Raw genomic sequence first — 26110 nt, 5'->3', positions numbered from 1 at the left:
TACAGCTAACTGCCTCAGGCAGTTGCTTCAGTAATCTCCACAGAGACATTTAATTACTCCTTCTATATAGCATGAAACTTTAGTTAGGTCTAGGTATATCTGTAGTCCAAGATCAACTTGCCTGCAACTACTACTACTACTTTAAAGCATAAAATAGTGTATTATAAAATACAGAGCCATAAATAACTAAAATCCAGCCAAATTTAAGCATGGGATTATGTGATTCTCTCACCATCAGCGAACCCTTTTGGGGTTACCAAACTGCGGCATGTCAGTGGGGCTTCCTCTTACTGACTTTGTCATCAGGTCACAATGTTCTTAGTTAGCCTTAAATTACATATGTACTCCATTCTGCTCTTTGGTGTAAAAGAGAAGTAGGTCCTGTGACATCAAAATTATTATTTTTCGAAATGATGTATGAGTCACTCAGAGCAGACACTAGATTATTGACAGCAGCTGCTTGCAACTCTGAAATGGTGGCACTGATGAAGTGTAGACATCCAAACCAGCAGTTCTGCAACAAAAGCCTTTTGGCCTTCCTTGGCTGAAAAGATGGAAACCTCCTCTGTTGCCATATATGAGTACCATAGGATCTCTTGTAGTTTTACTCTTATTTTTGAGCTGTTCTAGGAGAAGCCTTTATAACTTGGTGTGGAAATCGCATGAAATAATGCAGTTTTGAGTGCTCAGTACAACACAAAGCTGAAGCCCAGGACTGGTTATGTTTGGAGTGTCTCCAATAGGGGAAAGTCAAAATGAAACTCACCAGGTGGAACTCAAACAAAGGAAACATAAAGTCACTTGACTTAACCATGAAACAGTCACATTTTGCTGTGACAATGAATTTACTTCATCCAGTGGAATAGTTATGTGTCCCAACGGTGAAAGAATGGTCTTGCAGGGTGTGGTTTATTTCATGGCTGAGTCATGTGTTTAAACACATGACATGAGCAACCTATATTCACTTCAGATTACAAGCCACAAATTTTGGTTTTGTAATGAGTTCAACACTACTGAGTCTAAGTTAATTAAGCAGATATATATGATGCAGGTCAGCTCGTCCTGTAGAAGTTAGTAACACAGCTGGAGCTTTTTACAGAGCAAACAATAGTCAGAGATTTTAATGTTCTGTGAGGATTATGTTGTTAGTCATCAGCATTAACTATTTCAAATTTTGAACACTTGTTATTGCTAACTTTTGGGGAACCACCTGTCTCTCTCCTGGGTGGTTTTAAACACCAAAGTTCCTTACAATATCTAAGTAACACATACCTATGGCACATCAAAGTCTTAAAGTTTGCATGAAACTAGAAACAGGAAAAAAATCTGAGCCTTAAAGCAGAGCAAATGAATTCCTTTCATGGAAGTTAATAACTCAGCAATGACATGAGAAAAGTCCAAGACAAACTTGATATTTTTAGAAGTCTCTGTGCAAGGTATCGTGCCGCTGGGCACAATCGTTTTGGCAGCAGACAAGAAATAGGAGGAAGTGGGCTGTGACTAAGACTCCCATCATTTGCTTCTCATATTCATAATTTGATTCTTTTTTTCTCTCTCCTTTTTTTTTTTTTTTTGAAAGTCAGGTTAGCTTTCAGCTGGATGAATTTATTGTTTTGCTGACCACAAACTCTTGAAGTCCTGCTGTTGATATACCAGAGGCTGGGGGAAAATGATGCTGGGGAACAAAGTGAGGAATAATTAATTCAGGTCCTCACTGGTCCAAACACTGCATAAGCACGCAGTAAAACAATCCCTGTCTCACAAAGCTTATAAGCTAACCCTAATAAACTAAAGTATGGATGAGTGAAGCAAAAAATGAGTATAGATGTGGAAACAAGTGAAATTATGGCAGAGAACTTCTCTGCATTACTGTACTCCAAACAGAGAACTAAAACAAAATAGAAGAGATGAAAGGGAATAAAAAGGGATGTTTTGGCAATGCAACTGATTTACCCTTCGACTTTTACTAAAGAATGCTGAAATCTTTAAACCGATATATATCACAAGACAATTATTAACAAAACCATGCAAAATGAGCAACTTTGAGACTAGGATAATGGAATTTTCTATTAGTTACTAGTTTTGTCATCATCCCATCCGTGCTGTGGTTTCCCATCATCGTTTGCACATTAAGCAAATTGCTCTTCCGTCACAAGAGGGGGCTGTTTTCTAATGTGATTGAAATGCTTCAGTTTGGATTTAATAAGCTCCAACAGAAAGAAAAAAAAGGCAGAAAACACAGGAAACAGATGTTTGTGGTTCTTACTTTCTTCTTCTTAGCTACTGTAAAATATGTTGTCACTTCAATTCAGATTATCAGAACAAGAATTAAAGGCGACTTGGCACTTGTAATGGGAAACACTAGAGAAGAAATAAATTACATGACTTTCCCAATGCCATTGTTGCCACTTATACCCCAAAAGTGAGAAAAAAATCAAATAAATATAGTTATATTTCTGGCCTCAATAAGAATAGAAAAGTTAGTTCTGTTTAACCCTCTTTATCTAGATCAGCCAAGAGCCCTGCACTGTTCTGTGCCAGGCAGGCAGAGCTTCCTGATCAGTGCCTCCTGATCAGTGCCTCCTAATAGTGCCTCCTTCTTAATGCTAAAAAGGTTTCAAAACTTTGTTTCACGCAGCATTACGGCAATAAGAACATGCTCGTCCTTCATGGGTCCTTGGGCATCATTCTGAATTGCACAGATTTCTACCTGACTACCAGCCCCGCTCAATCATCTGCAGAAGATATTACAGATCATTTGATTGATTTCTCTATGTTAATGCATGACTGGCTGTAAACCCAAGTGTAGTCAATCAGAAATATGAGCTTTACCGAGTACAGCCTTGCAGCATCAGATTAGAGCAGATTTAAACCCATGAACATTATTCATTGAACACCCCTTACTTGGGTAATTTCATCCCCATTTGTAGGTTAAGACACAACGTTGCTTTAGACCCTGCCTTTTTTAGAGTTTCGTTGCTATGTTTTCTCTATAAAGTTAGGATGACTGATGCTTTCATAAGGTTTGCAGTTTCAGGCCATAAATAATTATCTGGTTAATGTAATCCTGGGGTAGGTGGTTTTAGTGTGATATCAAGTCAGTATTGGCAGCTTTTTGAAACAGTATTCTCACTCCTATCTTCTCTGTTTGATAAAACTGAATAATTAATTTATTGCAAAAAGAAAGCTTGATAGTATGTACTAATTAACAGTAACTAGCGCTGTGTTATTAATATAGATAAAGAGATCTTTTTCTTGATAAACATGGAGGTGGCAGTGGATATGAAACCAAGGGTATATTAGCAGCTGCTTTATGCAAATAAAATATTTTAATTACTTGCAAACTTACATTTTATCTTGCACAGTATTTTATCTACCAGAACTACTTTCCATGCTGCTTATGAGCTCTCCCTTCTGAGCTATTCAAATGTATCAGTGGCCCTTGTATGTATCAGGGACCAAATTCAGCCCACTGATGCCGAATAGGGGAAAATCTAGCCAGTAGAGAAGACACATTGGAGCAGTGCACATGACCTCTCTTCTGTCTGTCACCATTTTGTAGGGATTAAATGGCTAACTTAAATGAGAAGTTAGCATGTGTCAAGGAGAACTCAGAATCAGGATAGCAAAACTCCATCTCCTTTAAAGCAATCCATAGAACTTCTGTGAACTCAGTATTGCAAGCAAAGAAACCTTAGTTAGAAAAAAAAAAACAACCTAACCTTCAAGGAGGGTGCAAATACCATCCTTTGGCAGTAGCCTGAGTGCTTGCAATCAGGAGACAAATTGGGTCTGGCACAGAGCAGCAGCATCTGCACTGCCTTGAGCTCGTCTTTGTAGGTAGAGTCTAAATAAGTTTTTGGCCTGGAAAAGCATGCTTACATAGAAGAAAAGAGACTGAGTCCCTGAGATCTGTTCTTGTTTTCATGGGTATAAATCTACTCTGCAGATGTAATTTAAATACTTTCGGCGACTTTATTTGTAATTCAGGAACATAGCACTGGCTAACTCAACGTGCAGGAAAGGTATGTTCTTCTTAAGGAAAGAACAGAAAAGCTCTTTACAATATTCTGCAATTTAAAGTGGTCCTAATTTCTAAATGTTTTAGGCAGTGTGCCAGTTTTGAGTTGAGTCACAGAATGGTGTGTCTTTCCCTGAGGATGCATGTGACTGTTTCAAGGGTTAGACACTTTGGACTCATCAGTGAAGATAATTTCATTTTGTTTCTCTGCACAAACCCCAGTACAATGGGGGTTTGAAACACCACCATTACTCAGTACCAATAACCAAATGATAAAAACCAAAGACAATGGAAGTGATTAGCTCTCCAGGGTTCTGATAGCAAATTTTGCCTTTGGTTGCAGGAATCTCTTGTCCGAATTAATGGGAACTTTGTATCCCCCATTCAATGGCAAAAGGTGGCCTCTTGCCAGTGGTTTGAAAGTGTAGCTAATTCTTTTTTTTCCTTGGATCTGACTGTACTTCAGCACCTGTAACCCATCCAGGAAGACAACAGTGTATTTCACAATGTCAGTTGTCCTGCTGCCAACCTAAAATTTGTGTCCAGATTCTTCCATTTCTGTTAATATCAGATAGTATCTTATTTCCCAATACTCAAATTCGTAGAACAGCTCTGTAGAATAAAATGATGAAATAAAAATCCGTGTCTGTTCATGACCACTGAAAGTTGGTATCCTTAGGAAAACAAACTACAAATGCTCACTGAGAAAATAATTCACTATCTCAGCACTGTTTTTTAACAATACTGTACTGCTCAATAATGGGGAGAATTTACCTTCAAAATAACAGAAGAAAATCTAAGCATTAAATTACTAGGATGTCAGCCTTTCACAGAAAGAGTCAGTCACAATGTGGTGTATGCATAATGAAGCATCTACTAAGATAAATGGCACAAATTCTCAATAATATTAAATAAAATGTCTGTATTTTTCATAAAGTCTTAACATTAGGGTGAGTAGGAGAAGATTTCAGTCACAGGAGCAGCTAATGTAATAATTTCCATAACACCTTATGAAGAAAGACCATCAGGGCACAGTCTCTGAGATGCAGCAGGACTTGAGCAATATGCACAAGCTAAGAAATAAAAATGCACCTCATCAGCATGAGAATGAAAATGAACGCTGATAATGCTCAAAGGTCATCACCACCAAATCTCTGACTTCTATATCAGAAAAAAACCAACAAACCATTCCATACAATCAAACTGGGGAAGGCATAAATATTAGTACAAGAGAGCAGCTTCAAAGTGGACTTGGTGGCAGGTGACATATCTGGACAGCTTGTGACTTTTAGGCAGGATCACCACCACCCTCCCTGATTTTATGGATAGAAGCATCAAGGCTTGACAATAGGACTTATGTGATATTTAGGCATTTGTCTGCACCTAAAAATATGCAGACAGAAGTTCTGACTAACAGCAATATTTTGTGGCTGCTGGCGTGATGGTGTTTAGGATCTCACTAGGAGCCATGAATAATCTTGATACTGTTTTTCCATTTATCACCTATAAACTTAATTTTTAAACTCTCATTCAACCATCCCTGAATTTCTTCTGCTGTTCTCTATTTTCTTTGTAAGTTTCAGTTCACTGCATTTAGTCTTTTTTTTTTTTTTTCCAGTGAGGTGTTTGTAAAAAAAAAAATGTTTAATCTCTTCTGGCAGTCTTATCTCTTGGACCAGTCTATAACATAATGGCCAGCTGCAACTTTTAGTAGTGTTTGTCCTTACTGGTTAAGGCCGGAAAAGACTGCTTACATTTCTACCCTGATGTCACGTTTGGTACAGGTTACTATTCAACCCAGAGTCCTGATGTTGAGTCTTATGACATGCATATTTAGTATTTTTAATATATTATACTTAATGTTTTTGAAAGCCATATGTGTAAACAACAATAACAGAAGAATTTGGATGCTTTTCTTTAATTTTTTTTAAACTTGCAACACCTGAAAATGATGAGGATTTAAGCCACAAAAATAAGCTATTTCAGTAGTAGGTATTTTAAAACTATTTTTAAGTTTTATTTATTTAAATAGGTTTAGTACAGCAATTAAGTTAACAGTGCTACAATGCAAAGATTTACAAGCTGCTTTTGTTGTTTACTGTCACAGCCCCATTAAATGCAGTCAAGGAAAATCTTTTTAAGTAGGCTTGAATTTGCACAGAGTGGAGAAATAAAATATATGGAAAAGGGTACTTTGTTCTCTATTCTGCCTTTTAATAGAAGGAAAGAATGCAGTCAGCAGCAGTAAGCTGGATAATGCATTATCCTTCTGTAATATAGGGAGGGAGAAATTCTAGCAGTATTTCCTCTTATGTCTCCAACTTGAGCCTGGCTTCAGGGAAGATGTTTTAGAAAACCTTTTCCAAGGGCAAAAAGAAACATGCATATATATATATACACATTAAAAAAGTTATTGTGTTTCATTTCTTGGGAACTATTCAGCCTAGGTTTTTGGTCTGATCCAGAATCCATTTTTAATTTACCTTGGAGGGTTTTTTACCCCCAGAAAAAAAGAATTGCAGGAAATCTTTCTTTGGAGTAAACAATACCTCATTTGACATGGTTACTTGTCTTGACATTTTCTCCTACACAAAATGCTATTTTTCAAATCTGCTTCATGACAAGTAAATAATACTAATGCAGAATGCAATGTAATATTCCAGCTAGCAGTGTTGTGAAGTGTTATCATTAAGTCTAATACAAACTTGCAAAAAATAATATTGCATCTTATCTGGATTCAGTAGTTGCAGACAATTAACAGAATATTTTAAAATTACGACTAAGGAAAAATTATTGGTATGACATAATGGCTTATGTAATGGTCTGGATTAAGTATTTCCTCTGCTTCTGATTTTTTTATGAACAGTGGATACCTTGAACAAGAAGGATGATACTCACTGTATAGATTAGAGGAGAGAAGTTTTCAGTAATCATGTAGCCATATGGATTACTTTCTCTAAGACCTATTTTTATAAAAAATTTAGGTTAAAAACCAATAGAAAAATCTCTTAATGAAGAGATTTGGATACACTCAATACAGTTTCCAGGAAATACATCTGGTCTTCTTGACATGCTTATCTGCCTGCAGAACCTGGACAAGGAGCTATTCATATCACTCTGGAAGTCATCATTTCCAGTCCATCAAACAGTACCCTCTTACAATCAATCAAAATGAAAGAAATATAAAAACCTACTAAATATTAACCTATAAATAAGTGTACTAAGGCAAAATAAACACATACCTGCAACAAATGAATTATTATTAAATTTTCTAACTCCTTTTCAGTGTTTCCAATATATAAGTATTGGCTTAATTTTGCATACATCAGTAGTACTTTCTGATTAAGAGTTTCAGAACTGAGATCATGCCCATTTTCATGACTAGTATTGAGTTTACATGTTCTTCTGTCTCTTCTCTTTCTGACTCTTAAAACAGAATGTCAGAAGCCAGAATCTATAAGCTAACTCTCTGATTCAGAATTGTTGGCATATTCTGTATTCTGTGATTTGAATTTTCAATGATAGGTAGCTGAGGCTTAGACAAAGCTTGCTGGTCAATACAGAAAAATGGAAAACATTCAGTATTGCAGCAGTGGAGTACAAAGAATGCATAATAAGACAAAATACTGCTTTGGAATAAGCAATATCTAGAACCATTTGGCTTTTCATAATTATTAAGATTTATGTCTAGAACCAGTGGAATTTATCAGAGTCACTGAGCCTTTGATGGACCTGAAGAATCAGAAAACACACTGAGAACATGCCATGTTTATAATTCTTCTATACACCTTTTGCAGTGTCATTTAGTTTTACCAATGACCCTAAGAATAGGTGGTTCCCTTCAGTCATCTCCAGTAACATCCTAAAATCACTTTTTCTTTCCTTCTTACAATGATTGCTTTTGAAAGCACACTTTATGTGAAAAGATTATAATAGTGATGTTTCTTCTTCACTGTTCTTTCATGTCTATGATTGGAGACATGCACTACATTTATTTGATATAGCATTATTCATAATACTTGCAATGTATTTATAAAGAAACCTTAACCTTTTGAGCTTTAGACTCAAGGCAGAGTTAGGTTTGCTCTAGTTAGTATAAAGAACAACACTCAGATAAATCTGTTTCAGTGCTAATAAACAATTTTACTAGCTTTCCAAGGGCCAAATACTGACAGAGAAGTGTAATGGTGTGGTTTGTTTTTTCCTCATTAAACAACACACTCACCACTGTTGCGAATTCTTTCTTCTAAAAGGACAGTATGTCCTGTAGGAAGTTTCTTGCTGAAGATCTCAGCTGAACGGAGGAACATGGCTTCTACTGCTGAGCCCTTCAGCAAAGCAATCTGGTCTTCATGATCAAGAGTTTGGAAGCCTGTGGAGACATTAGAGATAAGTCAGGCAGCAATGGTGAAAGTTCCCACTTCTTTCTGTCCTGAAATTCTTATATGTGAGGTGTCACTCATTTGCATAACACTGATGTGGGTGTCAGTAGGGTTGCCAAGTGCTGCATAAATTCTCACCTGGATTCCAGAAAATGACACATATTTGAACTTCACCAAATTGTATGAGGATTACATGTGTTTCAGTGTTCATGGTACTTTTAGAGGAACGTGATAAGCAAAATCTAGTGGTGTAGCATAACCAGTAGAATTTTGTCTAGCCTTATCCTACTCCCTAATATCTTCTTTCATGTTTCCACCAGAGCTCTCTATACGGCTTTCCCACTGCCATGCTGCTTTCAGACCTTTCCGTGCTCTGATGGCAAAAATCAGCACTTGAAACATCTAATTTTAAACATTTCACCTTGCCTTTGGACTAATATACTATTTCACACAGAAGCTTCCTGCTGTGTTTTAAATATTCATTTCTCTTTCAATTACAAATCTCCTCCCTTCTTCACTTCCTACAAGCCTGTATCCCAGTTAACATTAAAAAATACAGTTACAACTGCAGTACCAGGCTTTAAAGCAGCCTGTGAGACACAGAGGAAGGACCAGGAAAATCTTGGGTTTGTACAGCTAAGTGTTAAAATGCACCTTCCCTAATTAAAGGGAATCTCTACCATGTCCAGTGTTCAGTACAGAGGTAACACCAACTTGGAAGTTAAAAAATACTAGTAATAAACTCAGATTTTCAGTGCTTGTCAATAACACACAGTGCAAGGACCATAAATATTGGTGCCACCAACCTTTTGTGTGTGACTCACAATTCAGTGGATATTATGACCTAGAGGCATTGCTAGAAAGTCAGCAAAGAGCAGGAAGCAGAGTCTGGCAAGTGTTAGCAGTAATTAGATTGCAGCAATAAATGAAAATAATTATATATACATATAATGTATATTTTATATATATGTAATAATGTGTCTCTCTAGAGACACAATCCCTTCTCTGAGCATTTTGTTTGTCAATACGTAAAGAGTGCTACATCTCAGAGTGGCAGAGTTTGAATTATTCAGCATATTATTCTTCTGAGCACAAAGCACCTTTTCTTTAGACAGTGTCTGAACAATGTGGAGGAGGAGGAGGAATTTTCATATGCTCTTCAAAATATGCACAATTGCCAAATGGCAACTGAAAGGCATTTAAACTTTGCAATAGCAAAATTTGCCCCAAAACACTGGATATACCTGGTAGTTTTTTAGTGAATTCCACAAGAACCTGCACATGACTGGTAGCCATTTCTGTTAAAATCAGAAAATTTCCTTCAGCACTGAATTCCTCGTTTAACTGTTAGAAATCAAACAAAAAAAATCTGTTAATTTTCACTGACATTTCACATTTAAGAGTATAAAATATAAGAACTATTAGGTTGGACCAGGCAAGAATTCCACCTAACACTGTAATTCGTCTCCAGTGGTTGTCAAAACCAAGTATTTTGGAAGGCCATGTAAGAAGTAAAAGAATTAGACAATGTGTCTTTTCTCTGGAATATATATTATTTTCAGTGTCTAGCAATGATTTAGGCACTTATCGATCTAGAATTTTTATGGCTATCATCATATTTAAACAAAGGCCTTGCTATAAATGATTTTGTCTATTTCTTTTGGCAATTTTTTCCTTTTTTTGACCTCTTCAGTCTCCCACAGAAATAAGTTCCACAAGTTAGTTAAGGCTTATTCAACCCTTCCCCTACAAGTGTCTTTGTTCTAGTTTTCAAAGCTGTTGACTTAGGAAATTATTTTCTACAGTAGTTGTCATTTTAAGTTTGTTTTGGTTGGGTTTTTTTGGTTGGTTTGTTTGGGTTTTTGTTTGTTTTTCAAGAGTGAACCTTACAGTTTTATTTTAAAAATGTATCTCTTTAAAATCCTTTTTCCTCTTCTCCCTGTTTCCCAGCCTTTTTCCATCCTACCATGAAAGCTGGGAGTTCTTAAAGGAAAACAGAATTTCTAGAGGGTATAGAGGAAAAAGAAAGAAGAGAGGATTAAACAAAAACCAAAACTTGGAAAATGTTGAAATTTGTGTTAAAAATAATTAAATATTTTCAAGTTCCCAGGCTGGTGTCTTCATAGAAAGGAAGCTCGACAGCAAGTCAAACTCAAATCTCTGCCTACACTAACAAGGCAAAAAACAAAGCTCCAATCAACAAAGGTTAGATTTGAGTATAAACATGTTATTCTAGAGTTTAAAGTTTTTCTTAACATTTAAGTTTGATAAAGATGTGGTCTAACTGTTGACTGAATAGGAGAGATTCTGCCCCACTTGCAGCATACTTAAACTGTAAGCTTTTACCCAAAGTTCACTCTACTACTTACTACACCTATTTATGCTGACTACAAATATTTTTTGCCATGTAATCCTCAGCTTCATTATCCCTATCTCAAAAATGAATTCATCAATATACTTACTAGTTTTTTTGACACCTCCTGTGGTATTTGTTGTTTACTGTATGAATCCATGATATAATCAAGAAGGTTCTGCTGTTCTGGGGTAAACTCTACTTTCTCCTATACTGGCAAAAAGAAAAAAAAAAAAAAAGAGCCCATCATGATATGCAGTCATAGAAATGATCTAATATCTCTTGCTTTAGGCAAAAGCCACACCTCTATTTTTCACACTTCAGACCAAACATATAAGAGGTTTGCTTGTCACTGAGGTTTTTATAGAAGTGTACAGAAGAGAGGTGTATAATGTTTTTAAACTGTATGAGTTTGTGTAGTTAATTATTAGAAATAAGGAAATGTTTAGCAAATAACTAGGTATGTTCAAGTTTTATTATCACACATCACCATATGTGATATATACCTGACATATGTACCACAGAAAAAAAATACTGTATGGATTTTCTAGATGCTTTACAGCATATATAGAGTTTTGACTTCTCTACTCAAGGTACTTCCTTGGCTTGATGGAGGATCGAGTTTTAACTAATAGAGACAGCTCCAGAGAGTTTGCAATACTCTATTTTCACTATACTAGACACATTTAACAAAAACCACCAGTACTGTACAAACTATTACAAGAATTGTCTTACCCTATATATTTTAGTTGTAGATGTTACTTGTTTCACATCATGGCTGTCATTATCTTCGTTGACTGTCTGATCTGGGGGCTGCTTCACATTTTTCCGGAGCCTTTTTGACTTGCACTGTATCTCGGTTAACAGGCCTAGAACACATAATCCAACACAAAGCAATTTGATTTATATATGCCTCAGGCACTGAATAGGTACCTAAGCATGCCTGTGAATGCCCTTTACACCAATAAACTCGCTTACCTGTGCAGATCATTTCCTGAATGTGTCATTATCTTTGGTCTAATGAGTCATGCTGTGTACACACTAATGAGTAGTCTAGCCCAGATGGAGCTCATCTGCAGAGCAAAACAGTTGTTTATGGTGATCCAGCATCCACACAATGAGCGTGTCACAGGTCCTGCTTTGGACTAGCTCTAATCTATTCTTACAGACAGAAAACCTGTTAGTGATGGGAGTGTGCTGGATTATGCCTTTGGTTTAGTTTTATCCAAAAAAAAATCTCTTCCTGTGCTCCAAGACCAGAACCAAAGTGCAATAAAATAGGAGCAATTGGAAGACTGTCATCGAAAGTGTGCTCCTCATCTGCTCCTCATCTGATCCAAAATGGTAATCCAGGTGCATCTGTTTTTACACAAAGGGCACTGGATATTTTCGATAATATTTAAGCAATATTATATCTGTTGTGCAGAATCTTCAGACAGAAAGTCTACTAAGAAGAGTGGATCCAGGGCTTTATCTACTACTGTGTCACTATAGATAAACCAACAGCTAAATATGAAGAGTAAGAAGTAATTCAGGCCGGCAAATGTACCTTTAAAATGTATTTATTTAAAACTTTACCAGCTGGTCTTGCTATTTTGCTTTTCATTGTATTAGAGGACTGTATAAACCCCTGGCTTTATTACAGAGTTTCTCTTGCCGTAATGAAAAAAGATTTTTGCACTTGTGGTTTGGAGGGTTTTTTTCTTTCTTTGTTTGTTTTTTTTTTTGTTCTAGGCTTCATTTCAGTACCTTGAACCAGGGAGCATCCTTGAGTGGATGTCATAAAAATTATAATTTGCTTGTGCTAATAAAAGAAAGGGACAATAGGTACCCTACACAAGCTGTGGAAGACAGTCAGAAAGCACAAGTGAACAAGTAAACAGCTAAGTATTCATCTAAAAATAAACCCATCAGCATGGGACTGACTTTTTCTTTCTTTCTTTCTTTCTTTCTTTGCTTCTTTCAAGTATTCTTCCCATTCTTCATCTTTGAAAATGCAGAGCAGGAAAATAAGCTCTTTCGGTGAGTATATGATGTGGAGGAAGATACCATGTAAAGAGTGAATTTCGTTGTGAATGTTTTTAATTTCCTGTTTAAGCCCTATATAAAATAAGCTACCTGAACTGCTGAGAGAAGAGGAAATTTACATGATTAAAATAAGACCTGCAAATAATACCTTGAAAGGAAGGAATAGGAACGATGGAGATAATAATTGGTATTGAGCCATGTAATTTGCGGTGCCACACAGCACCATAGATTTCTTTTTCTAAATTATTCAGTGCATCCTTTGGTAGTGTTAATGGGCTTGTGCTTTTTTCCACCAGCTTAGGGTCTGGTCTACTGCCTTCTTAGGGAAAACTGGATTTACATTTGCCTCAAGCATTAAGACAAATTTTTCTCACGCTTCCTGCTACTAAATATTACCTTGACATCTTATTCTGGCTCCATTTAAGTCAGTTGAAAAACTCATGTGTGAGACAGGACTTTACTTTTTACCTCAGCGATATCTAGGTTTCAATGGGTATTAAATTCCAGGAAGAGTTGCAGAACCAGAGTCTTCCCTAGGTAGACATTTCACCCAAATATTTGCAGTTTAGACCAAAATGACAGCAAATTACTGAAACTGATGGGTAGTAATTTTAGTCTGTCTGTACTTTGTGTATAGAGGGCAGGAGTAGGATTGTTGAGTAGCCATACCATAAATATTTATAATACTCTACCTCCTTGTTCAGAGGGGAAAAAGAACCCACAGAACCCGCAATTACAATCTCACAAAATGCGCAACTGAAACAAAGTTCAAGGTAACCTTTTATTTCCTAGTCATATATTTTCACATAAATGCTCTATACTACTAGAAGTTACATGTTATACTGTCCTGTATTGCCTTGAACTAAAAGCAATTATACAGCACACTCCTACTTAAAAGCCATTAAATAGTGCCTTGCCAAACATCCTCATTGCAGTGCATTAGAGCACGCTTATGGTTAAGTCATGAGCAACACGAGATACCCCACGTTTCCATTGCAGAGAGAGAGAGTCAGATGGCAGTGGCACTCACTGGCTTTTATTTCACATATGCCAGTTTGTGAAAATGATAGACCAGTATAAAAGTTTCATGTGGTCCCAGTCAGTATTATTTACACTGACCTGGTTTTTTTCAGCAATGGGTTGTTTCTTTTGTCACGCTGAGTGAATCAAGCTATTTCAAACCCTCAAAATTTTGGAACAATGGATCAGAGACTAGGTCCACAGGGGAGTTATTTTCCTCTGACACTGCAGGACACATTGAGTTCTGTCATCACAGTGTTGTGTGCTCACATATTTATGTATTGCTCAAGAATATGTCATATCTCAGGATCTTTGTAGCCTGTTCAATTTGCAGAATGAAAGATTAATTACATTATGCTGGCATCGCCTTCCAAATATTGATGAAGCTTATTGTTTCTCACACAACCAACAGTTAATATAGCATCTTCTGATCAGATTAGAGGATAAAAATATATTAAAAATTCCAAGTAGATTAATTTCCTGTATGAACCTAAATTGGTTTCACACATATGTGTATGCTAAAGTGATTGGAGCCATCAAGAAAAATAAATTGTATTCCTATTCATTGAAGGCAGAATAGCAGATGTATACAGATTGTTTTCAGGAGCAAGCTTGGAAAAATAGTGCAGTAACTCAAAAAGGAGCTTTAAATGTGTTCGAAATTGCACTCAAATATCCCTGTCATTCTCTGTTATCCAGTTTGAAGCTCAATAAAGTTTATAAACTGGTTCATCTGAATAGAATATTTACTTTAATATGAAACATTAGTAAAATCCATCAGGTTCGTTTCTGGAGACAGTTCTGCCTATGTGCCTATATGCAAGGCAGGAAAATCTATAGTGCCATAAGAAAAGCTAATGAGACTATAAAAAAGGGCTTGCCCTTAGCAGCCTTTTCCTGATTGCTGGGTGAGGTCTGGGAACATACACTTGGCAAGTCCACAGAAACTTCCTGCTAGCAACATTCTTGCTCTTTTCTTGAAAATGGCATTGTTTGTGTGCCAAAATTTGGACTTGGCTAGCAAGAATTTGACAGGGAGAGCCCCAGAAAGAGCAGGAAATAAAAGCACCAGGACTTTCCTACTCTGGTTTCCCCAATACTGCAAACTCCTCACTCCTGAGAGAGACTTGCTTAACCTGACTGCTCTTCCCTCCCACTCAAGCAGAGTTGTAGCTGTCATCTAGTGCAGGATAGCCCTTCCTTCACCATTTGCTCAGCTCCTACACCCTTGCATCCCTGACTGCTAACAAAATCCCATTGCTTCTATGTGCATTTGTCTTTTTCAACAGGATTTGATGCAGAGGCATGGCATCATCTTTAATACACCTTCCACCTGCCAAATGACATATTTTATACCTTAATTATTAAAAACAGACTAATTAAGCAAATAGAGTATTTGATGCACACTCTGACTATATGATGCAAATACCTGTATACATACATTCAGCCAACATGCCCATTTGCTTGCATTTCCTTAGACGGCACTCCTGGCATTTTCTTCTCATGTACATGTCCATCTCACAGTTGCCTCCATTTTTACACTTATATACTGCATTTTTTGTGATACTTCTTCTGAAGAATCCTGCACAACACAGCAATGACATAGATGAAAGAAAACGCTCAAAGAAGCAGTCATCAAGTTGAAGAGCACCTCCATTTGCACTGGATTTTCTGAATGACACGTTCTGCCACAAGTTTCTTTCAGTGTCTGAATGACTGCCCTCTTGATATTTGTACTGACAACAATATCAAAGTCATATAATTTAATAAATTAACACAATAAATCATGGCACCAAACATTAGACATTAACCCCAACTAAGGTCCTAGAATTGTGGATGTTGTGAAAATCCAGACCCAAATCTGAAACCTGCCGGTAGCAGGCTGAGCACCAGGACTAGAGCCAGAGGGTGACACCATACAAATAGCTGGAGAAAAAAAATATGAGTCTGTTAAGTCTCTCAAGGTACAGGATATGCAGAAAGAGTTGAGTACCTAATCACCCTTCCCACAGTTCCTGGGAGCAACAGGAGCTCCACGTACTGGTCTGCTCACCCACCCTCAAGTTTAATAAGGAATCTGCATTGTATTGCCTATTGTACATGTGGCCTCCTCCCCTGTTTGCAAGATGTTCCAGCCTTGTTCACTAAATATTGTCCACTTGATGAGTTAAGCTGTCACCTAATTCCACCTGCACAGGCAGTCTTTGTTTCCTGAATTTTTAGCATGACTCACTGTACCATCACAATCTTTTTATGTTGTTCTTCATTTAGCAGAGACTATTTAGCATCAGATACAGAGATAATCAGTTTTCCTTTCCATATGAGGGCAGGTTTTTGAAATAAACTCATAGGAGCTTCTACTGGCACATCACTGATTTATACTGTGCTTCAAACTAGAGTCCTGTGTAAATTTACATTAACCAGAGCTATTAAAAATCTTTTGCTTTCTTATCACCACTGGCTGGCACAATAAACTCATCATTTTCCAAGCTGGCACTTTGATGCACTAAAAAAGGCACTTGATAAGACCCAAACTCCCATATTCAAATCACAGAGAAAATTCGGATGTGAATCTGAAGGATTTGTCTGTGTATTTGCAGAATGCATACAGCTAAGTTACCATCCCACTGAATCTAAGCAAGATAACAAATGACATGATGATTTTGCCATTGTCAGATGACAATTTCCCAAATTTGATCCATGTTCTTATAATTGCATAATCTCTTCCAAGCACCAATGTGTAGCAACCAGTAAAACAATTCCACTACCTGGTAAAAAAAAATCTGGCATTTCTCTGAAGCTGAAATAATTCCTGCTTGAAATCTTTTCCGTGCTGTCCATTTTATTGGCTGCTTTTCAAATAAATACAGTTGACTGGCATCAGTCTCTTTTGAAATGCAAATTACTTAGAACCTCCGGCAGCCCCAGGCATTATTTTTATTCATCATTCACATGGTTTTAATACATTACCGTTTACCGGTCAGGGAAGGGAGAAAAAGGCCTGGATTTAAATTGTAGGTTCTTACTGTCAGTTAAAGGCAACTGCATCTGCTTTTTACCATTTATAAATTCTGTTAACTTTAAATCCTGTAATTTATGACAAATTAATTAGTAGTAAATGCTGAAAAGCTCTGCACAAATATTTATGACATTCTAAGACTGATTGATGACTTTATCACTCAACCTATCTACCAGGTGTGCATTTGTTTCTTCATGGGGGAACAAAGAAAAAGAGCTTTAGTAAATGAATTTTTTAAGATATGCAAGAATGTGAAAGAAGAATGCAAAATTATGGATACAAAAGCTAGGAACCAAAAAGATTCAAGCAGTCAAATATTTTCTCTTGAAAACAAAGGTTTTGAAAAAGTGAAATAATGTGAAATGAAAAGTGAAATAATTTTGTTGGCAAAAAGTACTCTTGCTTCAGTTTTATTGTGAAGTGACTCTTAAATCATCTTGTTGAACAGATTTCTTCATAATTAACTTTGAAATTAAATTTTGGTATGAATGATAATTATACATGTATTATTCACTATTAATTCAAAATGAACTTAAACTGTCTGAAATACTTTATGTGTGACTATCTATAACAGGAGGAGTTTTACTAAAATTTAAAAGTAAATCAGAAATGGCAAATGTTAAACTAACAAAGGGTGAGTAACCCCAAAAGCTGAAGGTTTTTCTGGCACAGTCTAACTTTTATCTGATCTTGCCAAATTACAAAAAGCTTATGTTGGCTGGAAATGTTGAATTCACTTTGTTCTCTTAGATAGTCATGAATATGATTAATTATGGTAGAGCGGTTCCAGTGTTACTGATGTTGATTTTTTCTTATGGAAATCATGAAAGTTGAAAGAGGACAGTTGTAAAATGTGTAGATGAAATCTTTGGAAATATCTCTGTTTGCCATCCTGATTGGTTTTAAATTTAAAAGTTTTTGAAGTTCACAATTGCTAACAAAGCACCTACTCTGCTCTGACAATCAGGACTTCTTTTGGCATTCCTTCCCTCTGCCCACAGTGGTGGGTGTTAGTGAGGAGAAGATTAAAGCAGGGACCCTTCTTTGCAAGAAAAATTCTCAGTCTGTTGTGAGAGACATCGAGCAGCACAGGAGTGTTTTGAATACTGCAAAACCTCATAATGCAAACCTGCAATGACTCACAGGGTTATAGCATAGTTTGGGTTGGAAGGAACCTTAAAGATGGGGACCTTTTCTTTCAGCAGAACTGATTCTGTGGCTTTATTAAACAAGCACAACATTATGTCAAATTTGTTCTGTAACATCTGGAAATAGCCCTTAAAATCCAATATCGCTATGCAGGCTGAGGCTATACCAGAATGTCTTTGATACCTGTCTGTATAGGCTGTCTCAGAGATGGCCTTTACAGTAGCAGGTTTAAATATAGTGCATTGTTCCTTCTACTGTAAATGTTATGTAAAATATTAATTAAATAGTTTGTACATATTTGTCAATGGATGGTAATGTATTAAAAAATATATAGCAGTGTACGCTCCTGCCAATATCTTCAGATGAATATTTTCATGAAAGACAACAAATAAGATCTTAATATTGTTCCTTCTGCCCAAGAAAGAAAATCAAAAAGAATGGAAGGTGTTGCTGAATGCATTACCCAGGAAAGAATTTTTTTTTTTTTAAACTTAACATATTCATCACAGAGGATTGAATCCCATATGTGCAAAACCTCTCTCTTTGAATAAGAGCATCCACAGCATCAGTGGAGCAGAAGGGGATCAGCATGTTATTTTGGACACACATGGAGCATGGATTAACAGTCTTGTTGCCAAAAAGAAGGGCTAATCTCATACTTGGGAGTGAGACACAGAAACAGGAGATAGTTCTTCTACTGCACTGATAAGAGCACAACTGAAGTACTGAGCCTAATTTTGGTCTCCATGCTCTGAAGGTAATGTGAAAAATTCCACAGATATACAGAAATGATCAGAGGTCTAGAAAACATAGTTTCTGCTTCATTTTGTCAAACAGAATTACTGTCCTCAGCATATTGTTTTACTGAATCAGCTGGTACTTTAATCACCCCTAAAGTTTATTGTAGAAACAGAATGCATTATCTTTAAATAACTCAACTTTTACTGTGTTTGATCATGGGTACTATTCTTTGTAATTGATGTTGCAGTCATGAAACAGAACAAAAACATAAAATAGATTACCCCAATAAGGCAGTAAAATTGTGGTTACATAGAGTGATTCAAACTGAATCAGTAGGGAGGTGGATGCATATCTCCTTTCAGTATGGGTTTTGGTCTGGATAGTTGCCTGGTGGTTTTTAATCTCTCTCCTAGAAACATTCTTTAGAAATTTCAAAGTCTGCAATTTTAAGTCTGACAAGTTGCTAAGACATTTAATAATGAAGTTAATAAACAGTAGGAATAGCTTACTATCAGAATAAATGTATCACTACTTGGAATCTTCACACCAAAACTGAGTTTAATCTGATTTGTAATGACAGCATTCATATGAGTTAATTCATAGTTTTTGACTTGGAGACTATTCACACAGACAGCAGAAAGGAACTAATCTCTTATTTATTGGAATTTCTGAGATAAACTGTGTGACTCTTGACTGTATTCATGTTTAGAGTGGTTGACTAGTGTGGTCTGTTGTTTCCTCACAAATGATTTTGTGATAGATAAAGCAAAAGGCCAAAATTGGTTCAAAGTCCACTGTTTGTGACAGTGAATTCCACATAAAGATGTTTTAGTGCTTCAGTAGTTTCCATGCTTTAGCCTTTATCCGTAGAACAAAAATGATAATGAAATATTTATTCACAGAACAGAATGCGAAACTGGGGCACTATTTTTCTGTACATCAGCCCTGTCGCAGAATAACCATCTTCAGGTTTAATAGTTGGAATAACCTTTTTTCCCTCTCTGTTAAAATATCTGGCAATCATGTTTCCAATAATGGCAATGATTTTCTATATCCCATTTATCCTGATACCAACATGTGAATACCGTTCTTCTAAGAAGCAAGATATTTGTCCTACAAGTACCACCTGCTTCCTGAAGAAGCTTTCTCCCTGGAGACAGCAGCTATCCCTAGAAGAAAGTCTAGAACTAGAAATCCTCTTATTTAACAAGCCTGAAGACACCAATCATATCCTTTGAGAGGTGGGGGCTGCAGTAGGGGCTGACAGCTTTCACTTCCCTTCAGTGCACACTACAGGAGGCACCTGGGCTGGTTTTACAGCTATTTTCTAGGGCAGCCTGCCACTGAACTCTCAGCGGCCTCCATGGGTGTGGTTCCTTCCGCAGGCAGAGAATGACATAAGCAGCCTCTGTGGACAGCAGAGCCAGGCTGCTAGGCTCCACATAGAAGTTGTTTTTCAGTTTACCAAGAGCTATTGGTGCTCAAGAGCCATAGGCTGGCATACTGTGATGTATAATCACAAGACAGTGGTGGAAGACACTGCCAACCTATCTTGGGGAAAATACAGAATAGGGTACAAAATATCAAAATGTAGACTCTAAAATGCTTAACAACTTGGATAAAATTAACAAGAAAGTAAAAAAATACTCATAAACCACTGTGCTTATTAGCTGAATTGCATTCTGTAATTGATTTCATCCTACCTTTGCATCCTTCACAAGTAAGGGCGTTGTAGTGGTACCCAGAGGCTTTGTCACCGCAGACCACACAGAGCTCTTCTCCTTTCACTCTTCCTGTAGAGTGACCCAGTCTAGGTTTTTTGGCTGCAGGGATATCCATTATGTCTGTCTCCCTGGTGAAAAAGGTCTCTGAGGGTAATCTCTTGAGTTCGTACATCCCAGGGGAATACCATTCCTCATGCTGCGGAGGGTAGAAGCCTAGGTTGGGGTAATAAGGCGGTGATGAAATCTGAGGCTGAACTTGGGGAAACGGCACACTGTTGTACTGTGCATAAGGTGACACATCTGCTTCTTGTACTGGAGAACTCATTGGTTCTGAAAGGACACCTGGAAAATAATAATGCAAAACCAATCTCTATTACTGCTGTGAAACTGTAGTTATTAGAGAAGTTTCCACTTCCAGACATCTATCTCAAAAACCAGGCACAAACATAAAGACTGCATTATCTGAGCTCAGATTTGCTACACAAATACACTGCAAGATGTTTTAAAAATAACTTAGTCATCGTCAGCCACTCCTCTGTCATGGGTGAAAATGTCCAGCACTGGCATTTATATAAAAAAAATTTTGAAAGATATTGTGCAGATAATCATATAATTATTCGATTTACAAGAAAGATCAATCCACACCTCAGGAAAGCTAGCAACCCATATTAGGTCTTATAGCAGAATAGAAGAAATCCAAACAAATGCCAAAAATCCTATGGCATTGGTGAAAGCTAGATCAAGATTCGAACATCATATTAATCCTTATTTAATTCAGAATGAATACATTATGACAGAGAAAAACAGCACTAGGGAAAAATTACAGGGGTGAGGCTCAATTAGAAGGCTAAGAACATGAAATAAACCTTCAAGAGGACCTGAAAGATGGAAGAGAGGTTACCATGAAGGAATAGGGAAGGTATTCCTAATATAAGTGGTGAAATGCAACCTTCTCACCATCCAGCTTCCAGTGGCCAGCCAGCCACTACAGCCTGGTCCCCAGCCCCTGCAAGCCTGTGCCATTCAGTGCAGTTGTGCAGTTCTCATAGGAAGCACCTCTGTAAGCCAGCATTAATCACCTCTGAGCCAACAACAGACCTGGTAGTGGTATAAGGAGTGGCAACCTTTCCTGTAAGGATCAACACAATATCTGGAGACTACCTTAACTTTGCTCATTAAATTTCATGTTTAAAATTGCAAACAACTCAAGTCTGCCTTTTTTTTTTTTTCTGTACTACAGGTACAACAACATCTAGCAGTCCCTGGATGGTGTAGTTAAAATCAAACCCATGTCAAACATCTGAAAAGTAGAATTTGAAAGTTATTTGCAAACTACTTCATATTTTCTGTTGGAGAGAGCCACATCTTGCTGTTTCATGAAAACTCTGACTCCATTCCTTTAATAGTTCCAAGAAGAGAGTCTGAGAAAAATAGTGCATATTTCCAGGAAGATGACCAGTCCACTTTATTTGAGTCAACAGCAGTATTTACAAGGAAATCTTAGATTAATATTCATTGGTGACCATCACTTAACGGTGCTTCAGAAGAATTCCAAAAACATTTTTGCTGCCATAAAATTGGTCCTGGGTAAGCATCCTTCACTTCTGAGGAATCAGAAACAACGAGAAAATGCTAACAGTTAGGAAGAGGGAACATCTGCAACGACAAAAATAACTAAAATCTATAGCAGGGGATCCTTCCCTCTCCTTTGTCTCACTTCAGTTAGTGCCAGAAACTAACCTTTTAATTTCAGCTACTTTTTCACTTTCAAGGTCTCACATTTTTGATCTGCAGCCTTCTGCCCTTCCTGCTTTCACATGCTGCAAAAGCCATGCAAGTGTTTTGGATTTGTCGGGTTGCTGTCCTGCCCACAACACATCTTTGCCAATAGCAAATGTTGAGATTCCAGTTCCAGAATAAGCAGCGAGATGTATGTCAGGAAAAATGTGACAAAAACCTGAATAAGAATGATGGTCCCATATATTACTAACAATTAGTTTAACTACAGTTGCATCTGGTTGCTCCAGAAGAGGTCAGGGCCCCAAGTACTATACTGGCTGGAGCAGAGTAACAGAAGGCACTCCCCAAACCCAAGTTTATACCATTTAAACAAACAATATACACATACAGAGGGCATCTGGGACTCTATGAAAGAGCCTGGAAGGGAAGTTACACCTTCATGTATCAAATGCAAACTGTCACTGATACCTGCCAGCCACAGTGGTGACAAAAAAAGAGTAGAACAATGTTTTGATGTCTGGTATAGGTTTAAGGAGTGGGTGGTAGGTTTTTAATTATATTTACTTTTTGTTGAGACTGCTGCTTATTAAGACTGGTCAAGGTACTTCAGGTACAAAAACTGGTGTTAATTGTGGGGTACACAATCATTCAGTGTCTGTTTGGAAAGGAATCTGTTCACCATGGAAACCTAAGCTGTTATTTGCTTGTTAGGAAATTGCTTAGTTGATTGTGTTCACTAAAGGGAAATGGGACAATCCCAAAATGAAATGAAAGAAATTGTTCACTTTTAATTTTATGCCATCCACAGGAAACTCCACGAAAGCTGTATACCAGCATCCTGAAAGAGCTGGAAGAGCTCTTGCTCTGAAAGAGCAAGAAGAAAAGTCAGTATTCCTTCCACATCAAAAATCTTAGGGCTGGTTAAAAAACTCAGGACTGCTAAAGAACTGTAGAACATCCTAAGACAAGACTGGGTGTTTATTTAAACCACTGTAGAACTGTTTGGGTTACACATGTATTTAGAAAAATCTTCACCATCATTAATTCTACTCTGCTTCTGAAGGAAAAAAAAAATACAAGTCTTAATGCGTGAGGTTAAATATGGGCAAATAAAACCCAAAAAGCCTATATCACCTTCTTCCTTCTGTATCAGACACATAGTTAAAGAATTTAGCTGAACTGAGTCCATACCCAGAGCAATGGAAGGGAAAAGGAAGAACAAAACAGGGTTGAGAGAGACTGCGAGAACATGGTCTTGTTTTACGTAAAACAGACTAAACAGCTGAAACTCTGCAAAGTGGTCAGCATCCAGTATGATTTTTGAAGATAATGAGGTTGCAATTATGTAGGTTCCCCCACTTTCGCTAAAAGTTTTGAGGGGCTTTTGTTTGGTTTGTTTTAGGAGACTTGAACATGATATACCTGTAGACCTGTACATCAGAATCTAGACCAAATAATTTCTTATCACAAAAGAAAAGTAATCTTATCTTGCCAAGGGGAATGTACATAAGCTTTTCTCCAGATACGTATTCGTAGAAGTCTGTGATGGACTTGTCTCATGTTACTAAAGCATAAGCAGTCGAGTAAAATCATTGGAGTCACAGTAGTTTAAGCAGTGAAACTGAAATCAGAAATGAGTGCACTGGACTACACCGACATTTTATGTTTGTGTGATCTTAGCTATTTTGAAACATTTATCTGTTTTTCTTTTTGGAAGCATACCTTTTACATTTCTAAGGAAAGACTGCTTACACACACACAAATGTGATGTTACTTACAGCTGCAGATCTTTTAGCTTATGTTTTGCAAATAGATGTTTTTCAATGAAAACATTTCACAGAAATATGGAAAGCTTACTAAAAACCTTCCCGTGGATATGATAATTGTCTTACAAATATTTTTCCACTGTCAAATGAAACTCATTGAAGAGTTTTGCTTTTGTTACTTTCAAGTTTACACAGAATATTTTACATAAAACTTGAAAAAATATTTGACTTGTAGAAACTAAAGGTAATTTTCCTTATAGGAACTAAAGAAAGTGTTTTCAATTTGTAGAATTATTCTGAGGTTATGTATAGACTAAAGGTGGTTTTATGCAGACTATTACAGAAATTACAATGAGATCATTAATGTAAAAGTTATTGTTCCACTAATATAAAGCTAATTGAAGAGAATAAAATTCTAGGCAGGTTCAAAATATGAGCATCCTACAATTTCAAAGAAGAGTGCAAGAATAGTGGCAAAAACATCCAAGCAAGAACATAGCAGTATCCTACCTCAGGCTGGGTCCAATCTGACCATTTCTTGAAGTAAAATACTCTCCTTAAGGTGCCCAGTCTTCCTTTCCCTCTCTTTTTCTTTTTTCTTCCTCCTAAAGACTATCTATAAATAAAACTTTTCAATTCTGCTCTGTCTGTATCCTGTTGCTTTCTTTACTGTGAGAACTTTCTTTAAGATTAGAAAGGAGTGACACAGACCAGAGGTTATATAGTTTACTGATTAACTTCAGTACAGAGAAACTTGTTTGTAAATGTCTGAAACAATATCTGTTCCCAGCGTGGATTTACCTGGATAAAATTTGGTTATCATTCGATGGGATGCCTTCAAGCAGCCTAGCCTTGTAATTTTGTACCTATTTTGCTTTAGTTACAACAAAATTTTTATCAATAAATATACTGTAAGGTCAGATTAACCACTTCCATAGCACAGGAAGCATGTTTTAGCTGAATGGATTAACAGATGTTAAGTACAGAAATTTTAAATTCTCAAAAAAAGGCCAAAGTGCTTTGGCCATACTGGACACATCTGTATGAGAAGATAGAATGGTTTGGGTTGGAAGGGACCTTAAAGATCATTTAGTTCCATATCCCCTGCAATGGGCAGGGACACTTTCCCCTTAAACAGATTGCTGAAAGCCCCATCCAATCTGTCCTTCTCATTAAATTTTTTTTCTTAGATTGCCACTCTGTTTGGTTCTGCTCTTTTCAGAATTATTATACATACAAGATTTTCTGTTTTAATTTGTGTTGGCTTGTTTCCTTTGTATTTGGGGGTCAGTTATGAGCCTAATTATCTTCTCTACAGGGATGAAGCCAGATGTTGCATCATCTGCCAGGTGGTGCTAAAGACAAGTAGTTATTTAACATATCTTATGATCTTGAAGCTGTTTAATCAGTTTGGACACTTGACCCTACTACCTTTAAAAGAAAAAGAGAAAAAAGCATAACTAGAACAAATGCAGATTTACCTAAAAGGAATCAGCTGTTCAAGCTCCTCTTAGGCACTGTTCTATGCCTACAACAATTTTCAGTGGCATTTGGTTGTTCTTTCATTGAGAAGTTTAGATGTATTGCTTTCTTTTCCCCTTTGTTAGGTGTAATTTTTTTTCATGTTCTTCCTTCTCCATTCCAAGACATCTTTTAAAAGTGCTTATTCACCCAAAAAATTTCTTTCTCAGCAGGGACATACGTAATGAGGGTAGCATTTCTTGTCTTGTTAATGTCATGTAAAAAGAAAACATTTTCAGGCCATCAAAAAATGGTTTTCATTCAAACTAAGTGTATAATAGTACTGAATTACCTCTTCAGGTTCCTAGAAATAATTCTATTTCTGATATCTGAAGCTTCACACTTAATATCTTGCATACTAATAACTTCTATATAAGGTGCTTTCACAGAAAACAGAATGGAGCTATTACTTTAGAGGTGTGCTACTTATAATAGAAATGACAGTTTGAGTCAAATGTTGTATATAATTCAGGTGCCATACAAATATATAGGCTTACCCTCCACATTTAAGATTTGAAGGAGAGATTTGTTGTCTGAAAATTAATTCAGTCCCTTGTGATAAAGGGCAAGTGATGACCATTGAAAGAAATAAGGTAATGGAAGTATAGGTATTTAAAACACATATTGTCCCTAATATGAAAAACTT

The 26110-nt window shown here is 36.8% G+C and overlaps 1 protein-coding gene across 8 annotated transcripts in view; it reads right to left on the bottom strand.

Moving 5' to 3' along the window:
• Positions 1-26110, bottom strand: part of NR1H4 (nuclear receptor subfamily 1 group H member 4) — a 44688-nt gene that overhangs the window by 2511 nt on the left and 16067 nt on the right. For 5 of the 8 annotated variants that reach the window (XM_051784093.1, XM_051784090.1, XM_051784098.1 and 2 more), the window contains 6 exons: positions 20417-20779; positions 15234-15386; positions 11492-11625; positions 10866-10964; positions 9648-9747; positions 8247-8393 (listed from right to left, as the gene is read on the bottom strand). In XM_051784093.1, the coding sequence (XP_051640053.1) occupies positions 8247-8393; positions 9648-9747; positions 10866-10964; positions 11492-11625; positions 15234-15386; positions 20417-20779 (996 nt within the window). Of the gene's footprint in view, positions 1-8246; positions 8394-9647; positions 9748-10865; positions 10965-11491; positions 11626-15233; positions 15387-20416; positions 20780-21394; positions 21560-24453; positions 24656-26110 lie in introns of those variants that run through there. The other 3 variants (XM_051784095.1, XM_051784096.1, XM_051784094.1) reach the window with 3 other exon arrangements.

The sequence above is a fragment of the Manacus candei genome, unplaced genomic scaffold (genome assembly GCF_025592945.1).
Source record: "Manacus candei isolate 608988 ecotype Guabito, Panama unplaced genomic scaffold, ASM2559294v1 h1tg000018l, whole genome shotgun sequence".
Taxonomy (NCBI): Eukaryota; Metazoa; Chordata; class Aves; order Passeriformes; family Pipridae; genus Manacus; species Manacus candei.
The sequence above is the reverse complement of the archived record's forward strand: the minus strand, read 5'-3'. Positions and strand labels throughout refer to the sequence as shown.